The sequence below is a fragment of the Manis pentadactyla genome, chromosome 6 (genome assembly GCF_030020395.1).
Source record: "Manis pentadactyla isolate mManPen7 chromosome 6, mManPen7.hap1, whole genome shotgun sequence".
Lineage (NCBI taxonomy): Eukaryota > Metazoa > Chordata > Mammalia > Pholidota > Manidae > Manis > Manis pentadactyla.
The window spans coordinates 116,717,882-116,739,962 of record NC_080024.1 but is presented as its reverse complement, the minus strand read 5'-3'; the positions used below and the strand labels follow the sequence as shown (position 1 = coordinate 116,739,962).

At 38.2% G+C, this 22,081-nt stretch overlaps 1 protein-coding gene across 5 annotated transcripts in view; it reads right to left on the bottom strand.

The window, feature by feature from the left end:
- Positions 1 to 22,081, bottom strand: part of LPIN2 (lipin 2) — a 100,457-nt gene that overhangs the window by 15,127 nt on the left and 63,249 nt on the right. For all 5 annotated transcript variants that reach the window (XR_008998309.1, XM_036905850.2, XM_036905846.2 and 2 more), the window contains 6 exons: positions 15,697 to 15,792; positions 12,864 to 13,165; positions 5,166 to 5,273; positions 4,371 to 4,497; positions 3,261 to 3,585; positions 621 to 720 (listed from right to left, as the gene is read on the bottom strand). Coding sequence is in view for 4 of the 5 variants with exons in the window: in XM_036905850.2 (XP_036761745.2) it covers positions 621 to 720; positions 3,261 to 3,585; positions 4,371 to 4,497; positions 5,166 to 5,273; positions 12,864 to 13,165; positions 15,697 to 15,792 (1,058 nt within the window). In the remaining variant the exon portion in view is untranslated. The remainder of the gene's footprint in view (positions 1 to 620; positions 721 to 3,260; positions 3,586 to 4,370; positions 4,498 to 5,165; positions 5,274 to 12,863; positions 13,166 to 15,696; positions 15,793 to 22,081) is intronic.

Sequence of the window (22,081 nt, the reverse complement as noted above, 5' to 3'; positions counted from 1 at the left end):
TTTTTCAATTATTTAGAAGTGTTTTATTATGTGTGCCCATGGCTCCGTAGAGTCAAGCCATTCTTTCTGTGGGGAGAAGTTTTGTAATCAGAGAGTATACTAATGGATTTTCCTTAAGAATGGAAATGATCTTGGGAAAACAGTACAAGCATATCATATCTGAAGCATTAGTTCCCCAAGGGGAAAATCGTGAGGAGCAGGAAGGTAATGATTGGTGAGACTCTAGGGGATGTGGGACGCCCAGGCCAGCTGCAATGGTGCCTCACCAGACCCAGGCTGGAATTAAGAAAAAGCCTGGAAACTCACACCCACTGAATGAGTCTGTTAAAGACTGTTAAGTGCCTATGTGAAGACATATCCTTTGATATAATCTTATCAACTAATGTACCTCTTCCTACTGTACTGAAAATTTCTTCATAAGTAGGTAAATTACTAGTCTTAAATCAATACAGTCCAAACACATGTACAATTTCTGAATTTTCCAAAATCTGAAGCAGTTATCCAACTAAGTTAAAGAACACCATCACCTTGCTCCTTTTTCTCAGATAAAATGTTTTGCTCTAGAAATAGCTTGACTATTTCAGAGCTGTTCACCCTTCAACATACAGGGAATACATTACCTTTTAGGGAAATAGAGAGCTGCAACTTCAGGTTCTAGAGCTTTCAAGTCATCTAGGTAAATATCATCAGGTCCCTGGTGTTGGCTTCTCTTGTGGACACCTGTTTTTGTAAGAAAAACATGTCAGAGATAAGAACTTAGCTAGTCTTCTTTTATAACTCTGCAAGAAAACAAAGGTTTTCAAACAAGAAAGCCAATGATTCAAGCTGTGTTTTATTTTTAAAGGCAGCAACTAACCTTTTCACTTGTGTGAAATGTTTCACTCAGCTATTAATCCATGACATTCAGTGTCACACAAATAACAGCTGCTCAATAAACACAAGCTAATATACTCATTCTTCCATTTGCTGTTACATGAATAATTCTAGCCCCTAAATCATTTCTATTTGATAAAGTTTTTGTATTTATAGTATGAATAAGCATGAACAAATCTGATGAAATCACCAGCATCAAGAAAGATGCCTTTATTCCAAAACCGTGAGGGAACAGGATAGTCACAGGTGCCCAAATATCACCATGCATCACCTTCTGATTGCAAAAGGACAGAAATCCTTCACAATGCATAAATCTGGCAGACAACACCTCAGATAAGAGATCACATTTAGATTCACTGATAGTGGGACATTTGGAGATGCCTTTTAAAGAACCCAATATATCCCATACAGCAATTCTCAATTCAAAAAAATATTTAACCCACAGTTAAGTATCTACATCAGTACTGCCAACTACAGTAGTCACCAGCTACATGTGGCTACTGAACACTTGATGTGTCCTAATCTTAAGTGAGGAATGTCAAATTGTTTAAAAATGCATAAAATACATACTAAATTTCCAAGACTTACTATAGAAAAATCTCCGTAATTGTTACACTGATTAAATGTTAAAATTATAATTTGTATTTACAAGCTGAGATAAATTACACTAAACTTAAGCTCACATTTTTAATGTGAGAAGATCTAAAATGCCACATGCAGCTCAAATTCTTTCTAATGTAAGCTGTTCTAGAGCTAACTTCCAATTTAAGTGAGTAAGGGGATGCCACCTGAAAAAGATACACCAAAATGTAAGAAGGTATGTAAGACAGTAAGGCTGCACTCTTCTAAAGGTGAGTGTTGTGGGTGCAGAGAGGGAAAGAGATGTAGTGGCTGGAGGAGGGGGGTTGAGAGAGAGTGAGGGTGTGTGTGTACGTGTGTGTATTGGCAGGGGGGAAGCTATTCTGCATAGAAGATTTAACATAAAACCAAATGCAGCACCTGAATCCTGATGAGATCTTGGTTTGGGGAGAGGGGCTAGGCAGAGAACCAGTTATAAAAAGTTATTCTTGGTACGTTTGGGGAAATGAGAATATGGATTCCTCAAGATGACAATGGTACTGTGCTTATACAGAGGATGTTCTTATTCTTAGAAGGTGTATCTTCGAGTATTTAAGGTGAAATGTCATAATGCCTGTCACTTGTTTTCAAATGGCTTAAAACAATAAAAAACCGTACATGTGTGAGTAGAGAGACAGAGACACAGAGAGAAAACATGTATAGACTCTGCATAATAACAAACTGGGGGAAAGAAAGGCAAGGCCAAATGAACAGTGAGGATCAGTGAGGTGCCTCTATAGACAGCTCCCACACTGTGTGTAAGAATAGGGTCCAGTACTTCCTTGACTAAAAATGTTCACCCTGAGAACTGATTCTTCCCCTTAACGTTTCTTAGGTAGAACACATGGTTATGGGCCTTTGGCTTCAGCAGAAATGCTCAGCTATGAAAGAGCAGGTACCAAGTTAAGCTGCATTATCAGCCAGAGGATCACATCTGTCCACAAATACCTTGATGGTCATTGTTTGATTTTAAATAAACTGCTCTTAGTGACCCTGAAAGTCCATACCTACAGTGGATATTCATTAAGTCAGTTAGTGATTATTTAAACTTTGGTGTTAGAATTTTTTAAACAAGTGAAGTAGTACTTGGTTATGTGACAATGGGTATTTTTCAGTAAGCTGTTATGTCCCTAACAATAGGCTCCAAGGCTAGTGTTCAGATAGTGAGTGTGGTCTGGCTCTTACTGTTCAAAGTATCAATGGATAACTTTGTATTTTCTAAAAGCTAAGAAGGTTCTGATTTATTGAACTTGTATTCCAAAAGTGAGACAGAATTGTTGAGTCAAGAGTTGGATCCAATTTTCTGTTTTACAGAAGATAATCAATGAAAGAACACATACTAACAATTAGTGCACATTTATTTATATCTCATTTTATTGCAAAAAAGTACTTAATTTGGCCTCAACTGCTTCAGAAGAAAACATGTTTCTCTAATTTCTTATTTAAGAATGCAATTTTTTTAAGATCCCACCTCATTTTACTGACATGTCAATGAAGTGGTTAATTTTACCTATTAACTGATTCGAACACATTCATCAGTTTTTCAATAAATGCACCTCAAGGGCCTCGGGAGGAGCAGCAGTCAGGAGAGGGCAGGAATTCAGAGTCCCGCTCCAGTGGGATTTGTAGTGCGGCAAATAAGCTGTATTTAAACAAGCAATCCTGACAGTGTGTGAACAGTTCTTTTTGGGAAGTACAAATATTATTTGAGACCCTGAAATCATTTACCATCTAAATTCAGAGCACCTGATGCCAAATCAAACAGTTACCTTTCTTCTTTGATGGTGAGTCTACTTTTGCTGCTGGTTTTGATTCTGAGGGCACCTCCACTGCTGATGGGTGAGGAACATGGTCTGTGGTTGGCTCAAAGGGAGGGGCCAGAAGCTCTGCAGTGGAAGCTGCATTGCTCATCTGCTTGCACAGGGCTCGGGGCTTGGGTTTCACTATGGCACAGACCGTTTCTCCCACGGAAGCATCATTTTCAACTGCACTTAGGAGGCTGTCCTCGCTGGGAATTACCCGAAAATGGGTATTTTCTGATGGTGTAATTGTAGCTGTCCTAGGATGATGATCTGATCTTTCTCTTTTGCTGACCTAAAAAAATAGAATTGTTTAGAAATTCAACTACTTTCAACAGTATTTGTCATAACCTATTTCTTAAGCTGGATGCAGGCAAATCTGTTCATTTTATTTATAATAACACACTAAGTAAATGCATTAGTATTTCATATGTATGAAATATTCCATATTAGAAAGTGGAAAAAACTAGTAACTGGACTTGTTCAACATTGTCTTTATAAAATAGTTACATTTACAAATGTTAAACACTGGACAAGACAGAGGAAATATGACAATTTTTGATACTAAGGGATAATATTCTTTTTGGGGGGAGAAAATCTGAGTGCTACATGAAAATTGAGCTCTGCTTAAACATTATAAGTGGGTAGTCAAGTCTCAATGCAACCGCGCATATAAGCAAAATGTATATTTCTGAAAAACTAGAACTTAGTCTAAACATTTTTCTTCTTTCCTTATGAGTTAGCAAAAGAGCTCTCATCATCCATTTCCTGTTCAAAATTGCAGTGGGGGAATTTTATTTCCTTTAGATACTTTTTAAATTTTCATTTTTAAAATGTTAATTAACAATCAACCTTGCTAAATAAGAACACAAAATAATGGATTCCTTCTACTGCAACCACACAGTCCAAATGTTATGAAAAATATTAACTCTGGATCTACTTATGTGGCCACACGAGGGCACTGCCACCACTTAATTCACATGAGTTGATCAGAAATCACCCTGCCCCTTCTCTCGTGGACATAGAACTTCTCACACATTTTTAACTGGACACAGCCTGCAGGCAAACAAACCCTAGTACCTTGGTGGACTCTGGGAACCCGCCCCATGTCCACTCCATGTGGGACTCGGATCTGAGCAGGCTCTCGGCAGGTTTCACCTCCAGCTCTGAATCGCTCTTAGGACATGAGGCCGCCGGGGAATAAGCACTGCAAACACAGGACAAAGAAATGTGCTGACTTAGCTCAGGAACTTCAGTCGCTGAAATTCACAGATTAAAAGGAATGTCAGTTTGAATATACCAATATTGTCCTGTCGATATAAAGACTATTGAAGGTAACATCAATTATTTCTTCTACTTCAGTTGTTTAACAATAGTAAAAACAATGCCAACAGATTATTTATTGAGGACTTGCTGGGTCCTCTGTAAACACTTTAGACACATTATCCCATTTGATTCTCACAAGAAATGAGAAAGGCTAATTTTATAGGAGAGGAAATGCACAGAAAGATGGCCTAAACTAACATCACTAATACAAGAGAGAAACTGGATTGGATCACAGAACAAAGTGTGCCTGCATTCTTCACAGCAGCATCCACAGTTACAGTTAATACTTGATACTGTAAGATTAGAATTTAGGAACTGCAGAGGGCCAAATTCTAAGCTGATTTTATAGATCTACAACTGACCAACTGAGAATGTCAGATCAAGTTTAGGGACAAAATAATTATGGAGAGAAAAGGTCTATATTCATGTAAAAGGACACATTCTATTCCTCTACTGCATGGGAGAAATGGGAAAAATCATTACTGTCAAATAACAGAAAAGCAGTTTAGTATATCTTTCAAGAAGCTGAGAAATCTAAAAAATACTTACTTATCTAAAGAGGACCAATCTCCATCAGATAAGGGGTAGTGATCCCCAGAATGGAAGAACAAAGTTTCCTTGTATTCTTCTTCCTTCAAGGAAGCATTTGAAGATCCTCTGTGAAAGGAAAAAAAAAAAAGAGGCAAGAACAATGACACTTACGTCAGCTTAGTAACATCCTGAAAATCTACAGACACATCATCGAAACCATACAACTGAAGGCGGCCAAATGATTAACAACTACTCCACTTAAAAGGCAGGGGAAGGAGGGCAGCATTACTACTTGAACACGGGATACACAGAGAAAAGACAGAGAAGATGACGTGATTGAATTCCTTTTCACATCCATCTGGGAGAGCTCACTCAAAGACTAGAAGATGAAACTAAAACTCTGGGTACACTTCATTCAATCCTTACAAATCTGAGATAGAAATCCCTATTTTAAATATTAGGTAATCAAGCATCCAGAGAAGCTTAGTAACTTGCCCAAAGTAAAAAAGCTAGTAAGTCGTTGGATTCAAAGTAAATAAGCCCTTGCTCCTTTCACTATACTCTCCTGTATAGAACAGAAACCGTGCGACTATCAGCTGAAAATAAGAGCTATGGCTCAAAAATTCCAAAGTACACTAAAAACTATTAACAACCCAGAATTAATTTTCTTCTTTGGCCCAAGTGTTAAATGAGAACTTTCTCTTTACTTAGAGAGAACCTAAACGAGGGGAAATGTGACAAAAATGGTGAAAAAATATTATAAATGCTTTTAAGATTCCTATACATATCTTGGAAATGTAGGAGGAAGAATTAATACTTAAACTAATTTACCTTGCAGTTTTCCTGCATTGCAGAGTTAATATAAGTAACCTGCCATATAACCTTGAAAAAAAAAAAAAACAACCCTCAGCAGCACCAAGGGACCCAGTTTTTCATCATTAGTTGAACATTTATCCCTTGTCTGATTTACTTCATGGAGTTAATGTGACATTTATGTGGTGTATCTTATGGAAAGCTCTGAGGGCATTAAAAAAATTATGAAGAAAAACTCTGAATGCAGGAAGCACTATATACTTTTCAAGTTTGAGGCTTCTTAGAGAAAATGCAATGTGCTATGAGGACAGATATTAAATATAAAATGAGAATATCTGTATCACTTAATATGCCAGACTACAAATAGGGACAGAACTCAAGATAATTATTAAGGTTCTCCTAATTTCAATCTCCTTTCTTTTAGAAGGAATACTCTGGGCATGCAACCTTATTCAAGAGGAGAAAAACATACTTAAAAATGCAGACATCTAGGTAAACATACTCTATTTCTTAAGAAAGGAAAATCAAATGTAAAAGCAGAAAGGGCAAATCAGATGCTTATGAACAGTCTTTATTTGAAATGATAATACAACTTGGCTTATCACTACTCTATTCATATATTTGGAAGTGGTTTGAAAAGAACAATGTAAAAGCTACAGGCCATAGAAACTTTATTATTAAAAAATATTTTGGTTTTGGAACATATTTCACTGCAGTATAAAAGGTAAGCTAAGAAAGGGATTTAGTAAAATTCTGAAGGAGAGAGAGGAAGGGGGAGGGAAGTGGGGCGGGGGCAGGGAGGATCAGCACCATTAAGAATTCACAACCCCAGGAAGACATATAACTGGGCATATCCTGACAAAAATAGAGCCCATTAGTTTACACCCATTAGAGTGATAGAAAAGTTTCTTTCAGTCCTATAATTCATTAACTACATTAGGACTTCTAAAGTCCTGTTAAGCACTTTTCAAAATGGTCCATATGCCTGAGAATGAGATTAGGTGACCAGCTAGACAGACTAAAACAGAGTAACTTAAACTAAGAGCACGATGTGAGGATATATAGGGAGTATTATACATCAGAATGTTAAGAAAATAGTATGAACACTGATTACATCTATGTCAAAACAGGACAAATACATACATTAACACTGAACAGCAGAGGATCTGCAATAGGCTTAACGGCTTAACAGCTTGAGAGAGAGTTGTAGTAAGTGTGTATAGAACACATCAGCCTTCACAGAAGCATCTTAACATGATGTTCCTAAATTCACATCATTTTGTAAACCAGTTATCTTTCCTATTCAAAAACCAACAGAGGTTACGTGATGCACACTAATATCAAAGTTCACTGAACTACATACTTAACATCTATGAATATTAGTGTATATAAATTATACCTCCATTTTTTTTAGAAGTAGGGAAATCAATAAAGTTAAAATAAACAGGCCAAATTATTTATAAATAGTAAATTGGGATAAGTTAGAGGGACTAAATCAGTCTTAGTCTATTTAACTGGTAGTATGTAAGAGATAACCAGGGTTGCTAACTACCATGACATATTTACCCTCAATCTTAGCCCCGTATGGGTCAACAAATAAATTTCAGTGTGGCTAAGATCTAAGTTTGCAGTTGGATATAGGACATTTCCCATAAATGATACCTCATGATAGGACTGAAAGGACCCTATAACATTCCAGTCCTACTGTGCCAGAAATGAAGGGCACGAAAAGCAAGAGGTGGGCTGTGAGATTCCTGTCACCACAGAAAAACTCGGGGCACAGTCCAGAAGCCAGATGCAGATCAGGAGAGGTATGCAGTCTCAGGTATCGATGCTGTCTATGAAGTCTTACGCTCCTGGTAACTTGTAAGCAAGTCTATTTAGTGGATTAAAAAAATTAATTCCTTTCTGATAATACCGTCTTAAACATCTATTTTTGTTACTGCTGGGCATTTTAAATATTTCCATCACTGGAATATTGTCTATGAAGTCTTAGGCTCCCTGTATTTAGATTTACAAGATAAAACTTGTAAGCAAGTCTATTTAGTGGATTAAAAAAATAAATTCCTTTCTGACGATATGGTCTTAAACGTCTATTTTTGTTACTGCTGGGCATTTTAAATATTTTCATCACTGACATGTTTTATATATTTGCACTCAAGATTGTGCTAAAACACTGTCCAACTAGGAAAGTCTCTTCCCTCCAAAAGGCCACTTATGCCTAGGTGCAGTGTTCTTAATACATGTACATACATATTCATCCATCGTCTGGAAGGACAAGCAAGGTTTCCTTGCAATATTTAGGCAGAAGTCCACCTTTAGCAAGGGAGAGAGACTCACAAAGCACAGTTTAGACCAAGTTCTGTGTAGTTTAAGGCTCCCCAGTTTCCACTGAGTTTCTTCTAGTTATGCAAATATCCCACTTTAAAGGATGTTTCCATCTTGACCACACTGGTATGAAACTAGAAATAAATTACACAAAGAAAACAAAAAAAAGCCTACAAAGAGATGGAAGCTAAACAACATGCTTCTAAGTAATCAGTGAAACAATGACCAAATTAAAACAGAGATCAAGCAATACATGGAGGTAAATGAAAACAACAACTCAACAGTGCAAAACCTGTGGAATGCAGTTAGGGAGTTCTAAGAGGAAAGTACATAGCAATACAGGCTTCCTTTAATAAACAAGAACAATCCCAAATAAACAGTCTACACTCACAATTAAAGAAATTAGAAAAAGAACAAATAAAAGCCCAGAGTCAGTAGAAGGAGGGACATAATAAAGATCAAAGCAGAAATAAGTAAAATTGAGAAGAACAAAGTAGAAAGAAATCAATGAAACAAGGAGCTGACTCTTTGAGAAAATAAACAAAAGAGATAAACCCCTAGCCAGACTTATCAAGAAGAGAGTACACACACAGAAAATCAGAAATGAAAAAGGCATAATCATAACAGACACCACAGAAATACAAAGAGAATTATTAGAGAATACTATGAAAAATTATATGCCAATAAATTGGACAACTTAGAAGAAATGGGCAGCTTCCTAGAAAAATACAACACTCCAAGACTGACCCAGGAAGAAAAAGAAAATCTGAGCAATTACTAGCAATGAAATCAAATTGGTAATCAAAAAACTACTTAAAATAAAAACTCCTGGTCCAGATGGCTTCACAGCCAAATTTTATCAAACATTTAAAGAGCTAGTACCCATCTTTCTTAAAATATTCCAAGAAGTAGAAGAGGAGAGAATACTTCCAAACTCATTCTATGAGGCCAGCATCACTCTAATAGCAAAACCAGACAAAGACATCACAAAAAGAGAAAATTAAAGACCAATAATCCTGATGAACATAAGACACAAAAATCCTCAACAAAGCAAACTGAATCCAAAAACACATCAAAAAGATCATCCATCATGACCAGGTGGGATTTAGTCCAGGGATGCAAGGATGGTACAATATTTGTAAATCCACCAATATCGTACACATCAACAAAAAGGAGGACAAAAATAACATGAGCATCTCAATAGATGCTGAAAAAGCATTCGACATAATTCAACATCCATTCATGATAAAAACTCTCAATAAAATGGGTACAGAGGGCAAATATCTCAACATTATACAGGCCATATATGACAAACCCAGAGCCAACATAGCACTTAATAGGGAAAAGCTAAAAGCTTTTTCCTCTAAGATTGGGAACAAGACAAGGATGCCCACTCATCACTTTTATTCAACATGTATTGGAGGGCCTAGCCACAGCAATCAGACAACACAAATAGATAAAAGACATTCAAATGGGTAAGGAAGAAGTTAAACTGCCACCGTTTGTAGATCACATGATATTATACAAAGAAAACCCTAAAGAATCCACCAAAAAAACTACTAGGACTAATAACTGAATTCAGCAAAGTTGCAGAATACAAAATTAATACACAGAAATATGTTGCATTTTTATATACTAACAATGAACTAGCAGAAAGAGAAATCAGGAGAACAACTCCATTTACAATTGCATCAAAAAATAGAATACCTAGGAATAAACCTAACCAAGGAGATGAAAGACCTGTACTCTGAAAATTGCAAGACACTCATGAGAGAAATTAAAGACACCAATAAATGGAAAGCCATCCTGTGCTCATGGGTAGGAATAATTGATATTGTCAAAATGGCCATCTTGCCCAAAGCAATTCACAAATTCAATGCAATCCCTATCAAAATACTAACAGCATTCTTCAAGGAACTACAACAAAAAGTTCTAAAATCATATGGAACCACAAAAGACCCTGAAGAGCCAAAGCAATCCTGAGAAGGAAGAACAAAGCTGGGGGGATTATGCTCCCTGACTTAAAGCTGTATTACAAAGCCACAGTAATCAAAATAATTTAGTACCAGCACAAGAACAGACCCTTATCAGTGGAACAGAATAGAGAGCCCAGATATAAACCCACACACCTATGGTCAATTAACATACGATGAAACAGCTATGGATATACAATGGGGAAATGACAGTCTCTTCAACAACTGGTGTTTGCAAAACTGGACAGCTACATTTAAGAGAATGAAACTGGATTGTTGTCTAACTCCATTCACAAAAATAAACTTAAAAATGGATCAAAGACCCAAATGTAAGTCATGAAACCATAAAACTCTTAGAAGAAAACATAGCAAAAATCTTTTGAATATAAACATGAGGAACTTTCCCCTAACCACATCTCCTTGGGCAAGGGAAACAAAATAAAAAATGAACAAGTGGGACTTCATCAAACTAAAAAGCTTCAATACAGCAAAGGACACCATGAACAGAACAAAAAGGCATGCTACAGCATAGGAGAATATATATTCTTAAATAATTTACCCAACAAGGGGCTAACATCCAAAATATATAAAGAGCTCATATGCCTCAACACCCAAAAACCAAATAACCTGAATAAAAAAAAGGGCAGAGGACCTGAACAGACACTTCTCCAAAGAAGAACTACAGATGGCCAACAGACACATGAAAAGATGCTACACATCACTAATCACCAGGGAAATGCAAATTAAAACAACAGTGAGATATCATCTCACAGCTGTTAGAACGGTCATCATCCAAAAGGTAAGAAACAACAAATGCTGGCAAGGATGTGGAGAGAGGGGAACCCTCCTACACTGTTGGTGGGAAGGTAAATTGGTGCAAGTGTTGTGGAAAGCAATATGGCGGTTCCTCAGAAAACTAAAAATAGAAATACCATTTGACCCAGTAATTCCACTCCTAGGAATTTACCCAAAGAAAACAAGATCCTTGATTTGAAAAGACATATGTACCTCTATGTTTATATCTGTACTGTTTGCAATAGCCAAGATATGGAAGCAACCTAAGTGTCCATTAACAGATGAATGGATAAAGAAGTTGTAGTACATTTACACAATGGATTATTCTTCAGCAGTAAAAAGAAAAGAAACCCTCTCATTTGCAACAACATGAATGGAGCTAGAGGGAATTATGCTCAGTGAAATAAAACAGGTGGAGAAAGACAAATACTAAATGACTTAACTCATTTGAGGAGTATAAAAACAAGCAAATCAGAAGGAACAAAACAGCAGTAGACTCACAGACACCGAGGAGGGACTAGTAGTTACCAAAGGGGAGGGATGGGGGAGGCTGGGGGAGAAGGAAAAGGGCATTAGGCGCACAATAATTTGTAATCACAGCATAGGTAGGTCACGGGGATGGTAGTACACCGTGGAGAATACACTTAATGACTCTTTAACATCTTACTATATTAATGGACAGTGACCACGCTGGAGGGGGTGAAGACTTTGATAACATGGGTGAATGGTGTGTATTTGAAACCATCATAAGATTGTGTATCAGTGATACTTCAACAAAACAAAGAAAAGAATGACTCCATCTTTGATCTGCCTCTTGAAATAGCCTCAACTAACTTTATTTCTATTATCAGTGAAATTCTTGAAATGTAACAAATTTAAATAGGATGCTCTTTGACAGCACTAGTTGTCCCAGAAAGTAGGGTGTGGTCTTTTCAGCAGCTGAGGTGAAACTGCACAAGTGGACCAGCATCTACCTCATAGTGCCATCCTCCACCCACCCCAATTGAAATAAAAGGATTCAAAAATTCAGGGTCATTCGTGGGTAGCAGTCTCTTGCCCAGTGCTCATCAATAAAGAGGCACCCCCAAAACACATACAGTCCTTCCAGTGCCAGGCAACCACTGAGTGGTACAGGTAGAAGATTGTCTTCTACAAAACAAACCTTGAGTGGAAAAAAATATAATGTTCCACCACGAACTGTTACCTTTTAAATCCCAGGCAGTGCTGCCTTCAAAATCAGCATATATTTTGAGCCCTTCTACTGAGCTGGTAAATAAGCAGTGATCAAGATTTCTCACTAAAAGTAAAATCAAAACCTCCTTTCTTCTTCAACTTAACTAGGATGTTGAAATGATAAAGTTGTAAAAACCACTTAAACTTCTCAGGAATTGGTGAGATTCAAAGCACAGGCCCACCAATAGAGAAATACACCTGATATTGTCCTGGGGCAGGTCACTATTTCAGATCTTCTTTGGAACTTAGGACTTATTTGGCTTTTAGAAACCCACTGGATTAAAAGACGCACCCTGCCAGTCAATTTCAAATAATCTTTCAGTACCACAACAGCAGGATCCCTGACAGCAAGTTTTGCAGACTTGCAGAAAGGGAAAAAGAATATGCCTCTCCCACTTGATTTCACAATAAACTGTCAAGGGGAAAAACAAGTCCAAACCTCACATTGTAGATCCACAGAAGAAAGTACAGCAGCATACTGTGCCTGAGCTCTGCCTGCACCATGCACAGCCATGCAGCACCTGCTGGCCCCAGAGCCCCCCAGGCCAAGAACCTTGCAGACTGAGAGCCCTACCTTGCTGACTGGGCCCCCTTGTCATCGTCAGAGCTTAGGTCCACATCCACAGTGTCTTCTGAGGCAGGGGACACGGCCTGGTCTTCCTTCTTACCATCCTGTTTGCACTTCTTTCTTCTTCGTTTTTTCTTTTTCACAGAACTTGAAGTGAAAAGTATCTCTGTTTCTAAGATGTGTGAGATGTCTGAACCCTGAGATGGTCTTTCACTTCCACCAGGCTTCACCAAAAGGGTGTCAATCTCTCTGAAGAACTGATCTTCAGTGGGAATTGGTGAGGTGGCCAGGTAAGCAGGAAGCTTTTCCTTAAAGAGAACATGGATAAAGTTGTCCACAGCAAAATGAAGAGTGAATCATAATAACGAATTCTTTGCATACCTATACTGTCAGAGTAGTAGAAAGAATACACAGTCCCTAAAGGTGAGAGTGTCACACTGAACTAGAGCACTGCCACTCTACTCTGAACGGGTCTTCACCTGCTGTACCCAGCTAAGCATGGGCTCAGGCAGTCCACCTGACTGAACACATTTGGAGGAACTGATATACCAAATCAGCGGGAGTACAAGTAAGCTAGAATTAAAGCAGAGCCATTAAAATCTCTGTAAAGAGAAGTTCAAAGCAGCAACAGCATTCCAGGGGCGTTACAAAATACTCTGTCAAGAATTTACAAAGGTAACAGGATAAAGCAGAAAACAGGGGTCAGGAACACCCCATCAGACAAAGGACAGTAGGAGAGGGAAGTGAAGCAAGGAATGACGTAAAATTTAGAGTGGTTAATGCCTGTGTTTGCCCAATTAATCGAGAGTGGAGGAAAGTGATTATAATTAAGAGACCATATCCTGTTAACAAATGAAACTAGTGGACTTTTAAATCTTAAATCAGTTAAGATATTCTTTCAGGAATTCAAATGAGGAAAAGAGGGCCCAATAGAAATAATTAAACACATAAAAATACCAAATAAACAAACAAATTAGTATTCACGGAATTAATGTCTTAGTTATTGGCTTTATTCTTTTGTATTGTGGAAAATGGGAGGTAGGTAATGGAGATCTAAGTTAACTTCAAATAATATAGAATACTTAACTTTTTACATAATAATCCTGAAAATGAATGGGTTTCCATCACTGTTTTAAATTAAATTTTTGAATTTTGCTTTGGTAAACATGTTGCCCTGAAGTGGAAGCTTTGTTTACCAAAGCAAAATCTGCGTTCCCCAGGCACTGAGGTGGCAGGTTGTGGTCTCTGACTCCCAAGGCCTTATAAAGTTTACTTGTACTTCTTAAAGGCTATTTTGTCTCTGATAGTGTTCTCTGGTTCTATTATAGCAACATCTGCAAGGTGTGAAATAGAAATAATCCTTAATATCTATCAATACAAGAACAGTTAAATTGTGCTGTCTCCATACTACAGAACATTGTGCAGCTATTACAAAGGCAGTTAGATCTAGAAAAACTGACTTGACAGGCAGGGATGTTAATGTCATATAGTTTAGAAGAGTAAAGGTTGAGAGAAACAAAAAAGGTAAATAAATGGAAGCCAGGTAAGTTTTGATGATGTTTATTCCCCTTAAACCTATGACCTCCTGAAGAGCAGCGGAATGGCAGGGGATTGGCACGCTCCACGCTGATCTTGCTCAACATAGTTTTGAATGGAATCATCAGAACTGACCATGAGACCCACATAACAAACTGTCAATAAACCTACTATTCTCATTTATTGATTTATACAAAGACCAATCCATATTATGAATTATACATGAGTTTAAGAAATATCAAAAACATTTTATTCTTGTGTTAACTCATTTATTGTTTCATTCTGCCTTTTGACTCTGTCTCTGAGAGGAAAATTTTACTTAGGCCAAATAAATGCAAACAAGGTAATACAAAAACAAGTAATTAAGGGACTAGAGAAAATACTGGTCTGGTAAGGTTCCTCTTCATAACCATACTCTTCAATGCTGCTTTACATACTAGTTCTAAGTTGTTGGCTTCTTCCTAAACTAAAAACTGATAAGCAATCCCATTCTGCTATTATTTCTTGGTGATTTTTTTCTTCGTGAATTTATGACATCAAACTGACAGTTCATCTTCAGAACCAAAAAAAGTAGTGTTGTATACTTCAAACTTGAAGGTTATAATTTTTGCTGAGATTTTATTCTTTATGATGGAACATGATGCCATCTAAGAATTTTTAAAAAGATCCACACTAAATCCATCAAGAACAGTTTACCACCATTCAAATCAGTGGATACAGAGGAGTGTATCTTTAGCAGGGAGAAAAAATGTGCTCTCTTGCTGAAGTAAGCTAAACATGCAATAATCATTTATGAAGGGTATAGGTCAATTAATTTAAACCTCTTGTAAGCATGACAATCTAATTCAAATGGCTATCTCAGGTTAGGGATACAACGTCCCTAACCAAACAGTAAAAACGTTTTCCAAGTTTAAAGGTCACCTGTGTACAAACAACATACTCACAGCCTGAAGAGATATGCCTTGATTACTTAGGCAGAACAGAATGTACTCAAGTCAAGGTGTAAACTGTAACAGACACTAAATAAGAAAGCTCATTAAAGACAGAGAAAAAGATGTGCCTTCCTGTAGAAGAACAGCAAGTGCCAAGGTCTTCTGCATGCTCTCTGTACCTGGAAACTTGGTGTGGAGAAAAGTCCATACTCCACCAGTTCCCTGCTGATAGCTGAGTTCTTCAACCTAAAACTGAAGCTTGTCTAACCAGCAGCAATCATCTATACAACTAACCACAAAAACTGCTGCCCATTTCTGTTTTGGGATGCCTGAATACAATGTGTGAAGTGGATGTGACCCCTGGAGCTTACATATTCCTCTTCCGTCTCCTCCACAAAGAAAGCTTCTCCATTGTCACCCAACTTCATGTGAAGATCCACTGCCTCACCATTGATTTCTATATCAATCTAAGAGAGAAACAAAGTATGATTTAGCATTCAGTCTTTCATTCAAACTAAACCAAATCTAAAGTGTTTGGTTTCTCAAACGAAACTTAGTTTTGGGGGTGTCCTTCAAGACAGCTCCAGAGAAACACTGCTACCTGCCTTGCATCCCATCCTAAAACCAGAACTTGATATATAGGGGATGGATAACCAGAGATTGAAAGTAAATACCTTATTATCTATATTATAACATAAAATTTAAAAATTACTTAATTTGTCAAATGTCATAAAAGAGAAATGTCACTGCCAACATTTGAGCACTTTCAGAGTTACAGTACACACCAGGCTTGCCTTGCCCAGTTCAGATTAGAACACAGATAAACAAATTTCAGTTACCACAGTAATGTTAACTCTTTATTGGAGAAAGTATAAACATCACTGCGAGCTCTTCTGGCCACATGCTAACTAGATAAGTAACAGGTGCCCATTGTTATCAGTGGCCCATCATGTCACTTTTACAAAGTCTGTCAATGACTACTCAGTTGAGCACACCTGTTATTCAGTTCAGTTACAGTCAGTAAAGTTTGTGGTTGTACTGCCTCCTTGCCTCTTAGTGATAAACCCATATGACATTTTATAAAAATGGATAATTAACAAGAAATTGGTTGATTCTGTAACACCTTCCTAAGTTGACAGTGACCACACTAGTGGGGGTAAAGATTTAATCTTATGGGTAACTGTTGAACCACTGTGTTGTATCCTTGAAACCAACAAAAGATTGTATACCAACTATACTTGAATTTAAAAAAAAAAGAAGAAATTGGCCAAGGTCTAAGTAAAGGAACAAGAAGTTAATAAGGGAGGAGCCACGATGGCAGCATGAGTAGGACAGTGGAAATCTCCTCCCAAAAACATATATCTTTTTGAAAATACAACTACTCCTAAAAGAGAGACCAGAAGACACAGGACAACAGCCAGACTACATCCGCACCTGCGAGAACCCAGCGCCTCGCGAAGGGGGTAAGATACAAGCCTGGGCCAGGCGGGAGCCAAGCGCCCCTCACCCCAGCTCCCAGCGGGAGGAGAGGAGTCGGAGCCAGGAGGGAGAGGGAGCCCAGGACTGCTGAAAACCCAGCCCCAGCCATCCGCACCAGAGTGCAGACACAGTGCGTGCGTGGGGTGCTGAAAACTAAGAAACCAGGACAGTACGACCTGTGAGCAGGTCCCCGCAGCTGGCGCCCCTGGGACAAAAGAAAAGCGAGTGCTCTTTGAAAGTCTTAAAGGGACAGGGACCCCACTGCTGGATGGAAGCGTCGCGGGACACTCGGCCCAGCAGCTGGGAATCCCAGGTAACTCCAGGCGCCCTAACCCCCTAGGAGGCAGCACTGCTCGGAGGCCCCTCATGGTGATAAACATCCTCCTGCCCATTCCCGCTCTGGCGCAGCCCCACCATAGCGGAGTCACAGCCTGAAAGCAGTCACACGCACAGCAACCGCACAGAGCTCCACAGTGGCCTGGGCAAGAATCAGAGACCCCATCTGCGTGCAGCTGCCCAGTAAAAGTGGCTAGGGGTCGCCGTTCTCCCAGGAGAGGAACATGAGGAGCAAGCAGGAAGGGATTTTGTTCTCTCAGCTGACACATGCGCCCTCTGCCCATCGCCATGAAAAGGGAGAAGAATTTGATCCAGACCAGAGTCACACAGACATCCCCTGAGAGGGAACCCGGGGAGATAGACCTAACCAATCTTCCTGAAAAAGAATTCAAAATAAAGGTCAAACCATGCTGAAGGACTTGCAGAGAAATATGCAAGACCTAAGGAGGGAGAATACAGAAATAAAACAAACTCTGGAAGGACTTCAAAGCAGAATGGACAAGATGCAAGAGGCCATTGATGGGATAGAAATTAGAGAACAGGAACGCAGAGAAGCTGACGCAGAGAGAGATAAAAGGATCTCCAGGAATGAAAGAATATTAAGAGAACTGTGTGACCAATCAAAACGGAACAATATCCGCATTATAGGGATACCAGAAGAAGAAGAGAGAGAAAAAGGGATAGAAAGTGTCTTTGAAGAAATAATTGCTGAAAACTTCCCCAAACTGGGGGAGGAAATAGCCTCTCAGACCACGGAAGCACACAGAACTCCCAACACAAGGGACCCAAGGAGGGCAACACCAAGACACATAATAATTAAAATGGCAAAGATCAAAGACAAGGACAGAGTATTAAAGGCAGCCAGAGAGAGAGAAAAAAGGTCACCTACAAAGGCTATCATCAGACTTCTCAACAGAAACCTTACAGGCCAGAAGAGAGTGGCATGATATACTTAATGCAATGAAACAGAACGGCCTTGAACCAAGAATACTGAATCCAGCACGATTATCATTTAAATATGAAGGAGGGATTAAACAATTCCCAGACAAGCAAAAGTTGAGGGAATTTGCCTCCCACAAACTACCTCTACAGGGTATTTTACAGGGACTGCTCTAGATGGGAGCACTCCTAAGGCTAAACAAATGTCACCAGAGAAAATAAAATCACAGCAAAGAAAGCACACCAACCAAATACTAACTAAAGGCAAAAAATAAAATCAACTACCCAGAAAAGCAGTCAAAGGAAATACAAAAGAGCACAGAACAAAACACCCAACTTTGAAGAATGGAGGAAGAGGAATAAGAAGGGAGAGAAATAAAGAATCATCAGACTGTGTTTATAATAGCTCAATAAGGGAGTTAAGTTAGATGGTAAGGTAGTAAAGAAGCTAACCTTGAACCTTTGGTAACCACAAACCTAAAGCCTACAATGGCAATAAGTACATATCTTCCAATAATCACCCTAAATGTAAATGGACTGAATGCACCAATCAAAATACACAGTAATAGAATGGATAAAAAAGCAAGACTCATCTATATGCTGCTTACAAGAGACTCACCTGAAACCCAAAGACATGCACAGACTAAAGCCAAGGGATGGAAAAAAATATTTCACGCAAACAACAAGGAGAAAAAAGCAGGTGATGCAGTACTAGTATCAGACAAAATAGAGTTCAAAACAAAGACAGTCACAAGAGATAAAGAAGGACATTATATAATGATAAAGGGATCAATCCAACAAGAGGATATAACCATTATAAATATATATGCACCCAATACAGAAGCACCAACATATGTGAAACAAATACTAACAGAATTAAAGGAGGAAATAGAATGCAATGCATTCATTTTGGGAGACTTCAACACACCACTCACTCCAAAAGACAGATCCACCAGACAGAAAATAAGTAAGGACACAGAGGCACTGAACAACACACTAGAACAGATGGACCTAATAGACATCTATAGAACTCTACACCCAAAAGCAAACAGGATACACATTCTTCTCAAGTGCACATGGAACATTCTCCAGAATAGACCACATACTAGCCATAAAAAAAGCCTCAGTAAATTCAAAAAGATTGAAATTCTACCAACCAACTTCTCAGACCACAAAGGTATAAAACTAGAAATAAATTGTACAAAGAAAGCAAAAAGGCTCACAAACACATGGAGGCTTAACAACATTATCCTAAATAATCAATGGATCAACGACCAAATCAAAATAGAGATCAAGCAATATATAGAAACAAATGACAACAACAACACTAAGCCCCAACTTCTGTGGAACGCAGCGAAAGCAGTCTTAAGAGGAAAGTATATAGCAATCCAGGCATATTTAAAGAAGGAAGAACAATCCCAAATGAATAGTCTAAAGACACAATTATTGAAATTGGAAAAAGAAGAATAAGGCCTAAAGTCAGCAGAAGAAGGGACATAATAAAGATCAGAGAAGAAATAAGTAAAATTGAGAAGAATAAAACAGTAGAAAAAAATCAATGAAACCAAGAGCTGGTTCTTTGAGAAAATAAACAATAGAAAAAACTCCTAGCCATACTAAAAAAAAGAAAAAGAGAATCTACACACATAAACAGAATCAGAAATATGAAAGGAAAAATCATGACAGACCCCACAGAAATACAAAGAATTATTAGAGAATACTACAAAAACCTATATGCTAACAACCTGGAAAACCTAGAAGAAATGGACAACTTCCTAGAAAAATACAACCTTCCAAGACTGACCAAGGAAAAAACACAAAATCTAAACAGACCAATTACCAGCAATTAAATTGAAGCGGTAATCAAAAAACTACCCAAGAACAAAACTCCCGAGCCAGAAGGATTTACCATGGAGTTTTATCAGACATACAGAGGAGACATAATACCCATTTCTCCTTAAAGTTTTCCAAAAAATAGAAGAGAGAATACTTCCAGACTCATTTTATGAAGCCAGTATCACCCTAATACCAAAACTAGGCAAAGACCCCACCAAAAAAGAAAATTACAGACCAATATCCCTGATGAATGTAGATGCAAAAATACTCAACAAAATATTAGCAAACAGAATTCAAAAATACATCAAGAGGATCATACACCCTGATCAAGTGGGATTCATCCCAGGGATGCAAGGATGGTACAACATTCGAAAATCGATCAACATCATCCACCACATAAACAAAAAGAAGGACAAAAATCACATGATCATCTCCATAGACACTGAACAAGCATTCGACAAAATTCAACATCCATTCATGATAAAAACTCTCAGCAAAATGGGTGTAGAGGGCAAGTACCTCAACATAAAAGGCCATATATGAAAAACCCACAGCCAACATCATACTGAACAGCGAGAGGCTGAAAGCTTTTCCTCTAAGATTGGGAACAAGACAGGGATGCCCACTCTCCCCACTGTTATTCAACATAGTACTGGAGGTCCTAGCCACAGCAATTAGACAAAACAAAGAAATACAAGGAATCCAGATAGGTAAAGAAGTCAAACTGTTACTATTTGCAAATGACATGATATTGTACATAAAAAACCCTAAAGACTCCACTCCAAAATGACTAGAACTGATATCGGAATACAGCAAAGTTGCAGGATACAAAATTAATACACAGAAATCTGTGGCTTTCCTATACACTAACAATGAACTAATAGAAAGAGAAACCAGGAAAACAATTCCATTCACAATTGCATCAAAAAGAATGAAATACCTAGGAATAACCCTAACCAAGGAAGTGAAAGACCTATACCCTGAAAACTACAAGACATTCTTAAGAGAAATTAAAGAGGACACTAACAAATGGAAACTCATCCCATTCTCTTGGCTAGGAATTAATATTGTCAAAATGGCCATACTGCCCAGAGCAATCTACAGTTTAATGCAATCCCTATCAAATTACCAACAGCATACTTCAACAAACTGGAACAAACAGTTCTAAAATTCATACGGAATCACCAAAGACCCCAAATAGCCAAAGCAATCCCGAGAATGAAGAAGGAGTGGGAGGGATCTCGCTCCCCAACTTCAAGCTCTACTACAAAGCCACAGTAATCAAGACAATTTGGTACTGGCACAAGAACAGAGCCACAGACCAGTGGAACAGAATAGAGTCTCCAAACATTAACCCAAACATATATGGTCAATTAATATACGATAAAGGAGCAATGGACATACAATGGGGAAATGACAGTCTCTTCAACAGCTGGTGTTGGCAAAACTGGACAGCTACATGCAAGAGAATGAAACTGGATTATTGTCTAACCCCATACACAAAAGTAAATTCGAAATGGATCAAAGACCTGAATGTAAGCCATGAAACCATAAAACTCTTAGAAAAAAACATAGGCAAAAATCTCTTGGACATAAACATGAGCGACTTCTTCATGAACATATCTCCCCGGGCAAGGGAAACAAAAGAAGTTAATAGTATCGGAATGTAAACAGAGTCACAGAACAGATGCGCACGGGAACAATGACCCTGCCACCATGTGAGGGGCTCAAGATGCACAGCCAGAGGAATCTGGTGAAGGTGAGCTTAACCACACAGAAGAGGAAAGTGGTTGCAACAAAAGGACAGAGATGTTCCAGAGGAAATAACATGTGCAAAAAACTTCACGTTGAAGGAACTCTCACAGTTCACACTTCATGACATTGAAATACGTCATGTCATACTTCCTGACATCAAAAGCTTAAAGGATGAAAAACTGGAAGCTGATTGAAACGTACTGTATGGTAATTTGCTACGACCATGAAAAGATGCTTGTTCCACATCATAAGTTTTGTATCAAGAAAGCAAGCACTGTTCAAACTAGTCTTAATAAGTTTTTTACAAAGAAAAAGGGACACCATAGTTCTCAGTTTCTAAATGTTTTACATCACAGTGTACTAAACATTATTTTATATTTTTTATTTTCCTATATATTTATAACTGACAGA